General features: G+C 39.3%; 1 protein-coding gene across 1 annotated transcript in view; it reads left to right on the forward strand.

Annotated features, from left to right (window-relative positions):
* The first annotated feature begins 313 nt into the window (after window positions 1-313).
* Window positions 314-16,681, forward strand: part of LOC121004150 (protein-glutamine gamma-glutamyltransferase 5-like) — a 43,231-nt gene continuing 26,863 nt past the window's right edge. The window contains exons 1-4 of the mRNA XM_040436287.1: window positions 314-468; window positions 7,282-7,461; window positions 8,009-8,248; window positions 15,972-16,090. Coding sequence (XP_040292221.1) covers window positions 459-468; window positions 7,282-7,461; window positions 8,009-8,248; window positions 15,972-16,090 — 549 coding nt within the window. The 5' untranslated portion in view covers window positions 314-458. The remainder of the gene's footprint in view (window positions 469-7,281; window positions 7,462-8,008; window positions 8,249-15,971; window positions 16,091-16,681) is intronic.

Genomic DNA, 16,681 nt, shown 5'->3' on the forward strand with positions numbered 1-16,681 from the left:
GGGACAATGAGCTAAACTCTGACAATTTAGTAGCATGATACCACTGGAAGGATTTTATGACATAGAAAGGTCCCAGTGGTGGTTACGCTATATGCCTATGACCGCGACTTAGCACTGATGCTGATTCCTTCAAATGCTTAAAAGACTAGATGAAATGAAGTGCTCAAATTCAGCACATTCCTCTTCTCAGGTTGGGAGCTTTGCAAACAATGACCACATTTCTGGAGCTTATAGCAATGCCAGTAGTTGTCAGACACAATGTGCTATACTATTCAAGTTTATGTGTTAGCTTCCCATAATTTAGATACTCAGACGGATTTGGGCAGGGACACTTACAGTAGGAGGAGGCAGTCTGGGTTAGAAGTTCAGCAATGTTAAAGAGTTGATTCATCCCAGGGTAATACATCTGTCGGTGCAGTACATAAGAAGCAGAGACCAGGCAGCAGAAGCTGCTCGCTATGGCTTACCGTAAGTATCTTTACCTTTACTTATAGAAATAATTTGTGGATAGAAATGTCATTTTACATTCTTTCTATCAAGCCATTGGAGAATATTCATACACATTTCTGTCAAACTGGTAAGATGACTTTTTGTCAAAGTAATTGGAGAGATTTACAATATATTTTAATATTAGGAGGTTTATTCTAGATTCATGTGAATGGGATATGCACATTGCTTACTATAGATACATTTTATTTGCACAGATTACAGAATTTCAACATTTTTGAATTTGCGATTTTTTATTTTATGTATTTTTTTGTGTGCACTGAGCAGTCTACCTACAATTAGAACATTACTTAAAGGGGAAATACACTTCTTCTTGTATATAGTTTTTAACATACGTATTAGCTATTTTGTTTGGTCCTGTCCCTGGGTTTGCATATACAGTATGCTGTGTAATATATCCAGCTTTTGGGAGAATGAGGTTCTTAAAACTCACCTGTTTCTAAAGAAGAGACTAGATTGGCTTCTTCTGCTCCATGGGGGAAACAGGACCCTCGTTCTCCCTGAAGGTGGGTGTCCTCTAATTGTGTGTCATGGACATACTCCTTTAAGGAGCTTCTTTCAATAAAGCAGGGAAGGCCAATCTGCGGGTCTCCAGATTTTGTAAAACTACAATTCCCACCATGCCCTGCTGTAGTCTGGCGTAGCGTGGGAGAGCAGGGGAGCCGTTGGCCCGGACGCCAAATTGTAGGGGGCGCCAGGCAGCAGGCAGTATAATGAGGATGATGAAAGCCTATGGCTCCCATCCCCTCCATTCTGCCTCATAAGCTTCCGGCCAGGCCTGAAGCCTATGAACCAGTAGAATAGCGCAGGAGATCGTGATTACATCATCGTGATTAGTGATGGACGAACATCAGCCGGGGCGGTTCGCGAACGCAATCGCGCGAACGCAATCAAATGTTCACGAACTGCAAGTTCGCGGCGGGTCCCATTCATTTTAATGGCAGGCGAACCTGAAAAACCTTCAGCTCATATTTGCAGCCAAGAAATAATTACTAGAAGTGCACAAATAGTCCCACAACACGAACAGTGACATTCCAGATGTATTATTCGAATTTGCGATCTCCATAAATTTTTGTTTTCAATGCGAAATATCGGCAATATAATTTTCGTGTAATAGAAAATGCCTAATCTTCTCTGCAATTGCGGACAAGAATAGGACATGATCTATTTTTTTGCGGAAACGGAAGCACAGATGCGGAAGTGCGGATCCGCGGATGCGGACAGCACATTCCGGCCCCATTGAAAATGAATGGGTCTGCACCAGTTCCGCAAAATTGTGGAACGGATGCGGACCCATTTTGCGGACATGTGAATGGAAAAAATTATTAAAGTTAAGGTGGGTGTCCTTTAATTGTGTGTCATGGACACATATGCTTATGAAGCAGAATGGAGGGGATAGGCTTTCATCACCCTCATTGTGGTAGGCAATAACAAGCGCTCGGCGGCACCAAATCAGAAACCATATGTCCTACCACAATCCGGGGGGTTCCAGTGCACATCCATGAATCCAGGAGGGAAAGCAAAAAACATCCACCCCTGGGCTAGATGATGATGTGGTATTGAAGGACAGGGTGGGCAAAGAACTGTCCCTGATATTGCCCTACAGGGGGGTGCTATTCTGGCCCTGATAGCCTAACCACAGACCACCCGCCCTGATAAGAGTGACCCCGCCCGGAACCTTACCCTATATAAAAATGGCCCTAGTAAGCCCCTAGCCCCTGGGCCCCTGACTTCCAGGTGATCACTATATAGATCTATGTGTTTTTGACTCATTATAAAAGTATATTATAAGTATATCGCACCCCTCTGTGTATCACACCTATCGATAGCACACCTATACTGCTGCTTAAAAGCACTTTTGTGGCCCTATTAGCTAGCGTTTAGTGTCCCTAACAGCCTGTCCCTGCTCCACACAGCAACCTCTCTCTACACTGGCAAAAGACTGAATGTAAAATGGCGGCCAGATCGGGTTTATTTATAAGGTAGGGGGTATGTCCATGTGCTGAAACGTCTCAATTGGCTGTCCTGTACCACCTGATGGATGTGGCATGGGTCAAAGTTCTTCACAATGTAAAAGAATATGGCGGGTCGCGAATTTCTCCATATGTTCTCATGTTCGGCGAATCGCGAACAGGCGAAGTTCACGGCAAAACGACCGCCGGGCGAACCGCAAGGCCATCTCTAATCGTGACCTCCTGCGCCGGGTCTCACGAGATGACATGATGACGTGTCACAGGAGGGCACGGTGATGTGTTCCTGACCGCCTGTGTCGGGACGCCCGAGCAAAGGCTACAAGAGGCGATGAAGAGAGGTGAGTATTTTTTTTTTTTTTATGTAAGTAATAGGGGCCATACTGGGGGAACTATGGAGGTGGGGGAAAGAATTGAGCCATTACATATTATACAGAGGGGCCAATATATATTATAATCAGGGGCCATTATATATTATATATATTATACAGAGGGGCCATTATGTATTATAAAGAGGGCCATTATATATTATAATTATACAAGGGGACCATTATATATTATACAGAGGGGCCATTATATATAATAATTATACAGGGGGCCATTATATATTATACAGAGGGGCCATTATATATTATAATTATACAAGGGGACCATTATATATTATACAGAGGGGCCATTATATATAATAATTATACAGGGGGCCATTATATATTATACAGAGGGGCCATTATATATTATAATTATACAGAGGGCCGCAGGTTGGCCATCCCTGCAATAAAGGATAAAACAAGATGTTGCCCTTATTCTCTTACGGTTCTCCAAAATCCATTTTGAATTCTTGTGATCTGTGCCAGCATTTGCTTTTCCAAAATTAAAAGGGTTCTTACGAGATTTAAATACTGATGACCTATCCGATCAGTTGTTTGAGAAGGCACTGGTGCTCCTGTGACCGTCATGGTCTTCTCCGTGCTCACCAAGTACAATGCCATACATTTAATAGCAGCTGTTCAGCATTCACTTCTATGGGGCTGAGCTGCACCTAGGCAATGTGACCGATAAACATGATACCACATGGCCTAGGGAAAGCTGCGGGAAGGCCTCTGCGCTACTGCGAGTGCTGCTGTCTTCTCAAACAGCTGATCAGCAGGGGTTCCGGATGTCTGACTCCCACAATCACATACTGATGACCTATCTAGAGGATAGATCATCAGTATTTAAGTCTCAGAAAACCTATTTAAGCAATAAAAGGAACTTATATAGTTTTATCTTGGTATTGACAGCTGTAATGATGACAGAATCAACAGTAGCTTCCTACAAGTTTAAATAAGTGTCAAATATGTAGGCATGTGGTGCTGAGTAGTCTGTAGGATAATGAATGTTTAATCTATAGCATGTTGGGCAATGAGAACAAATACAGTGATCCCTCAAGATACAATGGCCTCAGCATACAATATTTTCAACATACAATGGTCTTTCCTGACCCATCGTAAGTTGAAACTAAACTCAACATACAATGTCTCAGACTCAGATCCAACCAATCAAGGCCACTTCTCTGGTAAAATATGTGTATTAGTTGCTAGTTAGCAGCTATTCCTGACTTTTTTATTCTGTCTTAGTTATCTGCTTATTTTTCTTAAATCTTCATTTTCTCTTGAATGACATATTGGGGCTTTGGAACTGATTACTCAACTTACAATGGTTTCAACATAAAATGGTTTTCCCGGAACCAATTAATATTGTAACTTGAGGGACCACTGTACTATCAATTAGCACAACTTATTCAAAGATCTAAAATAGTAAATTAAATGACAACCCATACAGTTTTGTTCTGCTGGCTTATTTTAATTTTTTTTGCTATTTTGTAAAACTAAAAAAAACATGAACAGATACTAATAAATATAACCACTCAGGGGATGGATGATAGGAAAGGATATCAGGTCCCCATTTCCATCTCATGCAGATGAGGAGACTCAAGGAATGCAATATTACTTCCATTTCACTGGTAGTGTTGAGCGCGAATATTTGAATCACAAATTTTAATCGCAAATATGGCCACTTCGATAATTTGCGAATATTTAGAATATAGCTCTATATATTCGTATTCGCCAATAGTTTTGAATATCCTAATCGCGAAATTATCGCAAATATATTACATTGACGATTTTCTCAATCAAGTAAACAATGACTGGAGATCACGAATTCTCGAATTTGCTAATTTATGGCGAATATTTGGCCAAAAATTCGCAAAATAGCGCAAATTCGAATATTGCCTATGCCGCTCATCACTATTCACTGGCAGCTTTCAATACTTGGCTGCATATGGTGATATCATTAACCATAGCCTAGGTGTCCAGGGCAGTCTCCAAGCGACATTGTGCTTACTTAGCATAAGCCATAGGACCCCAGCAATATTTGTACATTATTAGCACAGTCTCAGAGTAGCATGACAGATGAGAATATGGAAAAAGGAGGAAATTTTGGTTGCCACCTGACCAGTAAACCATTGGCATATCTGGATGCCAGTACCTGTATTAATGTCTCACTGCGGGCAAGTGTACATTGCTGCATTGGCAGCATCAGCAGGATGTGTCGATGTCATGTTGCATCAGTCACCGCATTAATGGGACTAGGGAGCAACAGGAGGACAGCATTAGCTTGTTTAGTGGACATGGCAGCTCGTGTAGAAGAGGACCTAGCACTGCAGAGTAAGTCGGTGCCCTTGATGCCCTTAGTTATATGCTCAGAACAATTGCAGAAGCAATTTCTGTTAATTGCTGGGTTAGAAAATTGACCACACTATTATTGTTCTTGAATTCTAGCATGAATAAGCAATATGTGAAGCAAACTCAACCACATGACATAAATTACATACAGGTTAGAAATATGATTAATCAATACTCATCAGTGGGAATACATATTCTAAAATCCATTCAGCAGGACTAAAAACCTGTGTAGATATTAGTCAATCACCTGATTTTGCAACATATTTGAGTGCCGCCTTCCATTATCCATTTTTAGTAGGCATCCTGCTGAAGCTCTAATGTGGTATTATATGCCAGCCATTCCAGTGAATGACTGACCATGTACTAGGTGGTAGGGGTGAGTTTATGAGATTAGAAGCTTATTTTTCTTAGAGACTTTCTGCTCTGCCAAAATCCCTTTAAAGGGTAGGTACCAAGACTGAACATCCCACTGCTTAAATGCCATCAATTAAGAGAATAGGATCCCATGACCTAAGTTTGAGTGGAGAGGTAGTGGAGCATGTGTGCTTTTGCTCCAGTCATAGTCTATATGAGCACAGTCAGCTATCTCTGATGGTTTATCTTTATTTTCTTATTTTTATTTTCTGGCCTAAAAGAAGACTGAAATCTACAGGAGCTCTAAGCTGCCATAGATTTCAGTCTAGGCGCATGGACTGCTGGAGCATCTTCCGGCACCACAGGGGAACAATGCCAGTCTGTGATAAATAACCCCCAAAGTTTCCAAGAAATTAGAAATATCTTGCATTAAAGATTCAGAAACCAAATCTAAAATATGTAAGTGATGATAGGTTTTGCTGGCATCAAGCCACAAATCTCAGCCAACTAGTTTCTTCAAATGTACCTCCCATTACATATACAAAATAATATTTTGAAAGATTTACCTAGTGTGATGATGCCTTTATAATATCCTTCTTCAGAACATGTTCTTCCCAAGTCTATGCTGCAGACTATTAATGAACTGTAAAACTCTCCAAGCTTTCTCAATTTCATATTTATATTACAATTAGTGTTGAGCACGAATATTCGAGAAGCAAATTTTTAGCGCGAATATCGGCACTTCGAGAATTCGCAAATATTTAGAATATAGTGCTATATATTTATAATGATGAATATTCATTTGTTTTTTGTTTTTTATTAACACAGTTCACATCAGGTGATCATCCCTCCTTTCTTCTAGCTTGTGGTCCAATGAGAAGGCTTTGTCACTGCTTAGCAACATCCCTAGCAACCAATAGAAAAGTTGCCTACCTCCCCAGCAGCTATTGTCTAAAGTTTATGGCAGTTATGCTGTGCTCTGTGCTTTGTTGTATATACATTAGACAGTTAACTTATATATATAATTCAGATAGTTAGGGGAGAGATAGTCAGTGCAGGTTAGAATAATCTATAGTGTAACTGATATTGCCGAAAATTCGCAAGCGCAAACATATTGGAGCACTCTATCTGCATATAAAGCTATTCTAATGTTCTGCCTTGCCAACCATTTTCTCCAGTCTCAGGAAACCTATACCAGCTTGAAAAATGTAGCATAAGTGACCCACGCCGGTATTTTGCGCGCATTACGCTAATATTACATTGGCGATTTTTTCGCAATCAAGAATATAATCTCGATTTCTCGAATTCAGGAATATATAACGAATATTCTACAAAATATTCGCGAAATATCGCGAATTTGAATATTGCTCTTGCCGCTCATCACTAATTACAATCAGTAGAAGCTGCAGAGCACACGCTATGGACTCTGTCTATTCACAAGTAGGAGCATGGGAAGTCTATGCTGTTATATCTACAGATGGATAGAAATATATCAAGAGGATGACACACTAAGTGAGCCCTTTATTATTTGCATTTTATATGCATATTTTTGTGTAAACCAGTGGTTAAATAGTGATTGAATTAAGCACCATTTTCTTCTAGTCAATTAACATTCTTCCCTCCTTTAGATTCTGCAGGTATATACTTACCAAATTCCTTTGCCACACACCTGCCTATGTACAATTATCTCCATCAGAAGCTTAGCTGATACACCTTATTTTTCACAGCACCAGAAATCTCTAGGATCGATGCCAACAAACTCAAAAATGATCAAGAGCACAGGACCCAGGGTATACGGGGCAAGGAGCTTTTTCTTCGCAGAGGACAACTCTTTAGCATCACATTGCACTTTTACAAGAGAGGAAGCGAGGAAAAGTTTGACAGCTTGAGGCTTACAGCCCAAACAGGTAAGTAGAGAGACAGCAGCAAACCACATCCCAAGATTTAGTATGAAGTCCTCTAAAAGGGGTTATCCCATTAAATAATTTATCATCAATCAATGGAATCAATGGGGGTCAGACTGCTGGGTCACCTTAAGTTGCAATCCCAAGAAAGGGGGTTCCTATCTGAATAAAGCGGTAGTGCATATGTCTGTCCACCGTTTCAGTCAATTCTATTGGAGTGATGTAGACAGTTCTCCATTAGTCCCATAGAAGAGTGGTGGACCGACCATTGTAGTTGGGCCTACAGTGATCTGACCTATCCATGCAGGAATAGACTAGGACATAGATGTAAGCCTCACTGACTGGCAGCAAGTACTGATCTTGAAAATGGAAATAAATATACATAAAGTATATAAAAAATTGCAAAACTTTATGCTTCATTTACATAAAATTTGAAAATCACTACTACTACATATAACGAACTGAAGATGTTACAGGGTAAAAAAACTGACATTATAGTTGTTGCATTACATATTTTTTAATCACTCTTTCTTCTTGGCTCTACTGCCAGGTCCATACCCATCTCAACAAGCGGGGACCCTGATACAATTCCCAGTGACAAGGCTGCGGGACAATACATGGAGTGCTGAGGTGGAGGGTGACTCGATCAATCCATTAACACTGACCATTTGCACCTCTGTAAAAGCTTCTATTGGGCGATACAGTATGAACTTAGAGGGCATCTACAGAGGAAATACCAAATCTTACTACTTAGGAGATTTCATTCTACTCTTCAATCCGTGGTGCTCAGGTAAAGTTCTAATAATCACTTTCATTGAAATACTACTCCAATCATATCCAAAATCTTGCGCTCATTAATTCCTTAATATATCTTTATAGGGGTCAGAGCTCAAATTTTTGATGCAGAGCTCAAAATCCATAGGACATAGAGTTAAATGATAAATTGCAGCTCTCTCTGTAACCACCACTAGAGGGAGCTTTCTGTATACCATTTATACATTGAACTCAATAATATAAAAAATTTCTCCAATTGCGGTTCATGGCCACCGCTGCCTCTTGCATCTAGATGTTGGTTTCCTGTGTGAATTAGGCCTATTCCTCATTGTACCTCATCTCAGTTCAGGCAAACTAATTGATGGTCCAATTGGACCTAAATACGTCTTTGGATCATGTACTGTTTTTCCCAAAATTAAAAAGTTACTTTTATTTATTTATTTTTAAAACACAGTTTTCATAACTTATCACTATCTATACATAGACACTACATAGACTGATTAAAACTATCAGTGGTGCGGGCAGCTCTATTTTATTATCTGTCACTTATAGTTCACAACTATATTTGCTTGTAACACTTATCTGTTGTCGCCTGCACAGCTATATATTCACTCCTCTGGTGAGATTCCCTCACTGCCACTATATGGAGGATCAGTGGTCCAGACTGCTCTTTATTGTTAATCAGTATTGTCACTGTTTTTGTGCAGCTGCTATTGGTTACCACTATTACTTCTCCCCTATATTTGCATTTTTGCTACATTCTCTTATCACCTATATCGCTATATAGCTGTACATTTACTCCTGTTTAGGGAGCTCCCTCACTACCACTGCCTAAGAATTAACACTCATACACCCTGCATCCCTACATGTTTCTCTGGCTAACCAACATATTCAGGGGATAGTGCAGGTTTTATATAGCTGTGCAGGCGACAACAGATAAGTGTTACAAGCAAATACAGGCCATAACTAAATGTGGCAAGAAACAATAGTTGTGAACTATAAGTGACAGATAATAAAATAGAGCTGCCCGCACCACTGATAGTTTTAATCAGTCTATGTAGTGTCTATGTATAGATAGTGATAAGTTATGAAAACTGTGTTTTAAAAATAAAGAAATAAAAGTAACGTTTTAATTTTGGAAAAAACAGTACATGATCCAAAGACGTATTTAGGTCCAATTGGACCATCAATTAGTTCGCTAAAATAATAAACGTTGACATGTACTGTGAGGTCATTTGAGATATAGTTGATCATCTCAGTTCCAGCGCTTAAGGGGTTGACTTTCTCTTTTTTTGTGTTCTGCAGCAAGGCTCTCTCCTATTTCCAATGAGCCTGGACTATACATTCTGGGGTGTATCATTTAGTCCTAGCCTGAGCAACCTTGCTCTAAGGTCTCTCTAGCCTGGTAGAGCTTGTAGAGAACTATAATCCATTTGTTTGCCAGTGTACCGACTTCTGCATGATTCCCGGAGCCTGACCTTTTTCCACCTGTCCTGACCCATGCCTGTTCACTGTTCTGATTATGTGTTGCCTGACTTGACCTTTGGAATTTTTTTCATGGATTCACATGAACCCTGCCAGTCCTGACCTCTGACTATGAATACTGCCTGATCCCTTGGTGCTTTGCAACGGTGTCTCTGACCCCGTGAGTCAGCTGCCAACTACACTGTGACTATTCCAGAAGGTAGTGCCTTGGTGGCTCACTTGCAGTGGAGACCGGATCCCTGTATAGGATTTAAAGGGTGCACATCAGGGGCCCACCAGGACAATGCCCTCAGGAATAACTTAAAGTCAGACCGGTTGGTTGTCACAGTGGATCCACAACCGTTGTCCATAAAAATTATGCAGTAAGTTCCTAAGCTCCTTATAGTGGCAGCTGCAGAGAGCCAAAATGTAAGCATTTATAGGCTACATACACCCTTTAAGCCATTGTTTTTTTTATTATTTAGATATATTTAGGGCCAACACCTTTTCTATAATAATTTTTTTACTTTGGCTTATGCATCTTCAGTGTTTCATAGTACATAACAAACTACAGAACTATGATACATTTAACAGAGAGCTTGTCTTATGGCTTTGTCTGCAGTCCTCATCTCTCCTCTTCTCATTGAAATTTTAATCCTGTTTAATGAACAAATTAAAGTTGAGTAGTACCCGTGGCATCAGAGGTTAGTCAGATGAAGTGAAAGTGTAGGACTCGATTGGTTGCTAAGGCAGCTTGGGGCCTTGTGCAGGCTTGCAGTCCTGCTTTAGCAAACTGCCTGTTAAGCCGTGCCGGAGACAGGGTTTAATATGAAATACAGAGCATTCCCATAGACTGCAATAGTACACTAGTAAGGTCTAGTGTACTGTTAAATAAGTAAAAAGATTTTTTAAATATATTCAAATCACTTTACCAATTTTACGTGTAAAATAAACAATAAAAAATAAACATATGGTAATTGGTTTCATTGTATCTGAAAATGTCCAAACTATTAAACTATAATGGTATTTAAATGATTGAAAGAAGAATGAATAGCGGCACTCACCGTCAGCTTTGACAAAGCGCAGGTTAGCATGAAACGGCTGTTGCCTGATTTATCTGGGCGGTGCCCCGCATCTACCGTGATTTTACTGACAATAAAGCTGCTAAAAGAAAGTTGATGGTGATTGCCGCTATTCATTCTTATTTCAATTATTTGATTATACGTCTCTTTAGCAGAACACCACCGAACTATTGCATGAAAACAGTGCAGGTGTGAATCCTGTTGGACATTGACCACACTAGGCAGTGCCAACTGCGTTTTTCTTTAGATGGATATAATGGTATTTATCCTGTGTTGCAAACACTATGGCAGATGAAAAAATCTAAATCGGAATGGACAGTCTGGTCACTTTGCTCCTTAAACAATTGGAATAAAACTGTTGGATGTACCAATAAGAGCTACAACTTGCCTTGCAAAAAACAAGCCCTCACAGAGCTCTCTATGGTGATGCAAATAAAAACTTTTTTTTCCAAAGGTTTTTATTTTTTAATGAATGCCGTAAAAAGAAGCCCCAAAAAACCATGGAGGAATTGTGTTTCATCAATTTCATTCCACAAAGATTTTTTCCCATTTTTCATTACAGGATGTGGTAAATGAAATGATGCTATTAAAAACACAACTGGTAACCACAAAGAGTAAAAACTTTATGGCTCTTTGAAGGAAGGGAGAAAAAACTAAAATAAAAAAAATGAAGTGGTTCAATAACAAAAAATTCTGTACAGTACTGTCTAGTTCCCGGACAAATGCAATGAACAGACTCCAGCTTCTGACCCACTTCAGAGTTTGGCAACCAGTCTTACAAAACACTACTGGCTCCCTTTTCCAATTACCTCTGACTAAATATTTAACATAGAAACTATGAGAAAATAGTAATACTAACCCCTTAAGAACAAGGCCAATTTTCATTTTGTGTTTTTGTTTTTTCCTTCTTGTCTTTTAAAACTTTTTTTTTTTACTTTTCTGCATACAGAACTTGCAAGAAAAGTTGGATTTTTAATGGGACCATTTAATTTTTCCATATTTATATTGAAAGGTGTCTTTACAGTGTTCACTATGATATGAGGAGCTTACTGTGATACCAAATGTATACAGTTTTATTATATTTTACTACTTAAAAAAAAAAGTATTTTCTTAGCATCGCCGTTTTGACACCCATAACCTTTTTATATTTTCGTCTACAGAGCTGTGTGAGGGCTTGTTTCTTGTGTGGTGAGCTATAGTTTTTCTTGATACCATTTTGGGGTACAAACAACTTTTTTATCACTCTTTATTCAAATTTTTTGGGGCACGAAATAACAAAAAAACTGCAAATTGTCAATTTGTATTTTTTTTATTTTTGACTAGTCAGCTTAGGAACTACTTAAGGTTTACTATTGCGGTCTATGGGATATTTATTAGCTTCCTATTAATCCCTTCCGCAGGCAGAGCTTTAACTGGCAATTTGCCTTTGTCTGTCTGGGAGGCTTTACAATGCCTTAGCTGACATAGCAACTGATTGGAACTTCACAATTTTGTTGCAGAGGGTCCGAACGGTGGACAGCTGGATCCCCCTTCCTCTGATTAACTTTTTAGATGCAGTGGCTGATATTGACTGTGGCATCTGAGGAGTTAAACGACCAGGATTGGAGTTATCTTCGATCCTGGTCATTGCAGCAGGCGTATGAAATTGTCTCAGCTCGTGAGCCTAATCCGTGTTTTTCTTATATGCAAATTATGTACAGTACATTTACATAATTCTGTGTTAAATGGGTTGTCTAGCAGAGATACCTTTTTGACAAAGCTTTGACTTGAGCTCAGAGAGGGTAAAAAAATAATAATAATTAATACCCACTAATCCCACACTGTGCCTTTTTGGCACTCCCTCAGTCCCCGATGGTCTCTGGCTCCATCTTGACATACAAGAAATGCCCACTTAATCATGTCACCACTGTGGCCAGTGATTGGCTGAGCAGGCATTTCTTGACATTTCCTTTGTGTCAAGATACGAGCAGGAAATATAGACCATTAGACACCTGGCATTAAAAAAGAAGCATCAGGAGATCGGTAAGGTGAGGTACTGTTTGTTTTATGTTTTTAAGCCACTCAGTCATTTGCCAAAGTTTTCTTCTTCAACAGTTCCTTTGATTTTAGCTAATCTGTTTTTTGTAGACTTTTTCAGCCATTATTCCGATTACTTGCAGCATGTATTGCTCTTTATGGAGACAGCTATATTGGGAAATGGTTACATAGCAGTTTTATTAGGAACATTAAGAATCAGCTGGCATTACTAATGAAACCACATAATAAACACATGTGGAAATCAAATCCATTTCACTTTTTAATAAACTTTTATATACTGGTATAATCTCTCTCGTTGTGGGTTTCAAAATCATCAGAAATCTTGGATGTGACCCAAGGTAAAGCCTCATACAAAGGGAGTGGTGGAAGAGAGGTATGGACTCTCTCCAATTACATTATGTCTCTTGTCATTATTTCAAAATAACCAAACTGACATTATAAAAGAATGCCTCATTTATCTCACTGTAGTTTTATTAAATAGAAGTAAAGGTGTTGTCCTACAATGGCAACTTATTAGTGTTGTACTGGGTTATGTTCACAATTCCTATTGATTTTGAATGCAGCAGGAATATACATATGCCTTATTTGTTTGTATAATGTTGCTATGCTGCCTTATCTATGCCTCCACGAGTACAAAAGGGCTGTCATTATATTTTCCATCTCTTATGATAATGAGATGACTCATCTTGCCCCTACATCTTGTCTACACAGCAAAGCTGAGAAGTGCACTTCAAAAAGCAGTGTGCTACAGTGGTTAGTATGGAACCTGTAATATTTCAGGCTTTCTTTTATGCAGAAAGTCATGTGAAAACACCACCACATATAATAAAAACCTGACTGAAATAATACCTTATTTTCTTATGATATATTTCCTTTACATAGGAACCACGACTTCAAATTAATTGAGAAACACCTCCATGAGCCAGCGGCCAATATCCTGCTAATAGTTAGAGTGCTATAAGTCTAATAATAAAGAAAAATAACAAATCTTCTCTATTACAATTTTACCCCTTTCATTTATGTAACCAGTATTCTGCTTGTTACATGACTTCAGTATTTTCCCCTTTAACTTTGACTTCCAAGACTGGCAACTGCAGGCAGCATACAAATTAAGAGGTTAGGGTTAGGAGAAACCAGAGTTCAGGGACAGGGTCTAGCTCTTAGCCTGAGGGTAGACAAACAATAAGTTGGGAGAAAAGATCTTCAAAATGTGACTTGCAAGCAGCCCGACAGGGAATTAATCTACTGTTGACTGCCTTGTTTGCAAAAAGCAACATAGACCTTAGGTTCTAAAACCCTTCTATGCTTTTTAACCCTAAATTTCAAAAGGTTTAATTCTACACCTTTAGGGACATTTTTTGTTTACTCAAATGCCTATATTTTTGACTGAAAAGCATTTTTGAAAAATAATTTTATAAAAATTTTCCACTGTTTATTATGCAACTGGATGCTAACAATTCTTTAACTTTTTGACTCCCAAAAGAGTTGGCAGAGTATCTCAGGGTTCCTGATAATACCCAGGGGGTGCCACATAAACTCCAATATTTGCTATTAAGTTTTAGTAGATATCTCTATTGTAATAACAGAGTGTCGCACTTACTTCACCAGGGAGGAGGGCATAGGATAAAGCTCAAGACACCTATGCCCTCACCTCCCCCGCCGAGATCGCTTTGCAAGATGTAACAGTGGCTTCCTGGTCCCCAAAGAGATTACACCGGGGCTCCAAAGTAAAGATGAAGTCTTTTATTGTTCAGCTCAACGCGTTTAGGGAAAAAATCCCTTTCTCAAGAGCATTTATACATTAGTCCACAAGAGGGTACTGACTTCTTTCTTTTTGGTTTGGGGAGCTACCTAATATTCCCATAATATCTTCACATCTCTGTTTCTTCTTTCCAACAATACTTTTATTCTCCTACACCATTGTTGTGGTTATCCCTTGGCGCCTCATTTTCCATTTTCCCTCTACCTTTCCTTAAATACCCGTGCCGTTTACTCCTTCTTTTTTTCTTCGCATATCACTATTGGGAACTCAGGGCTCATATCTCCCTTTCTTATCATTCTGAAGATCATTTTTACACAATCATATTGCAAAGGGAGATATTATCCTTTGGATTACCTGGATGGAGGATCTCATCTCCCGACCTTGACAGCATTTTTCTATAAAACATTTAGCACACCACCCCTTTACCACCCCAGCTTTAATTAGATTTTGGAAAAGAAAAAGGACCTTTGAAAAATATTTTCTCAGAAAGGGATGGACCTTGTGTTCTTCTCTCCCAACAAGTCCACCAAATGCATGCATGTCAAGTAAAATGGGTATAAAGTGTGGACTCAATTGTATAAAACACCTGATAAGACTTTCTTGTATAGACAGATGTCTATGATACTTGCTGGAGGTGCTCAAGGGAGAAAGGTACCTTTTTCCATATTTGGTGCAATTGTGATGTGATTAATAAAGGGTGGAATGAGATTCTCCAGATAAGCAACTTCATTTCTAATAGTTCTGTTCCTCACAGTAAATTGCCCTATTCATCTGTTTTTCGGAAAAGTCTACCAGAGGTACCTGGTACAGTACCTTTTTTACCAACTGATCATTGCTGCTCGATTCCTTATTCCAAAACTCTGGCTATCCTACTGAACTCCCCTGTTTTGCACACTGGATAGCAAAAGTTCACCATTTTAAAGAAATTTTGCTCTAGGAATCTCATACCAGATTTTTAACCCTTTGGCAGACTTGGAAAGATTTTTGGAAATTTTAGGATTCTTTACACTCCTACTATACTGTATTGTCACCTCCCTTAACTTCAACTACTTTTCATATTTATGATCATGTTTGCTTATTTGGCCTCCTTAAATTTCAAGATCTACTTGTGCAATACTGATGTTTTGCACAGTTTGGACTCTGCCTCTTTTATGTACTGAATAGAAGTACATATATAACTGCCTGCAGACTGCTGTTCAAAGTACAATCCGCCTGAGAACTTGTCTGTAGGCTCGATCTTCAGTCCTTCTCTTTTCTCTTTGGAACAATCCTGGATTTATGACCATGTTGATTAGCACCTTGCAAGATTGGTTAGATGTAAACCTATGATTAGTTTTATGAGACATTGTTACAGTGACCTAATAATGTTTAATACATAATATTTTTTTTTCTAGAGGATGATGTATTTCTAGAAGATGAAGATTTGAGGCAAGAATATGTGATGACTGAACATGGCTTATTGTATCAGGGAAGCAAAGCCTTTATTGTCACCACTCCATGGAACTTTGGTCAGGTACTGTGCTGCCATCATTACATGTGGTGTAACACTGATAACTATTGTGAAGCAGAGACCAACTGAGAGTGGTCTGGATTCCTTACCAACCACTAAAGTCTTGATACATTTGAGCTGGGTTAAATTATTGCATGGAATAATGCACTGCTCAGTTGCCTGGTCTCTACACCTTGCTTTGAATCCAGCCATAAAAGGTGGTGGATTCATAGCCATTAGTTGAAATGGTAGGTATTGTTGGCCAAGTGCTGTGCCGCTTGTTGTCACGGCACTTCTGAAGCCCGTTGTGGCTGCAGAGGAGCATGTGACCAAGTCCTTGCAGCGCTTCATGTAAGCACTGCGCAGGCTCAAACATGGACACAGTGGAGGCAGTGCGAAGGGCCGGTAAGGTAAGTATGAATCTTCTGATTATGGAGGCAGGCTGCAGGCATTAGACAAATATAAATTATTCCCAGAGAAACCCTTTAAAGAGGACCTTTCATTATAAACTAAGTATCAGAATATGTAGGGCATAGTGTAGGGATCTTACTGCACTTACTATTTTTCTGGGCGCTGCTCCGTTCGCCCGCTGTGGCCCTCGTTGTATTCTCCCGC

This window comes from Bufo bufo, chromosome 6 (assembly GCF_905171765.1).
Source record: "Bufo bufo chromosome 6, aBufBuf1.1, whole genome shotgun sequence".
Taxonomy (NCBI): domain Eukaryota; kingdom Metazoa; phylum Chordata; class Amphibia; order Anura; family Bufonidae; genus Bufo; species Bufo bufo.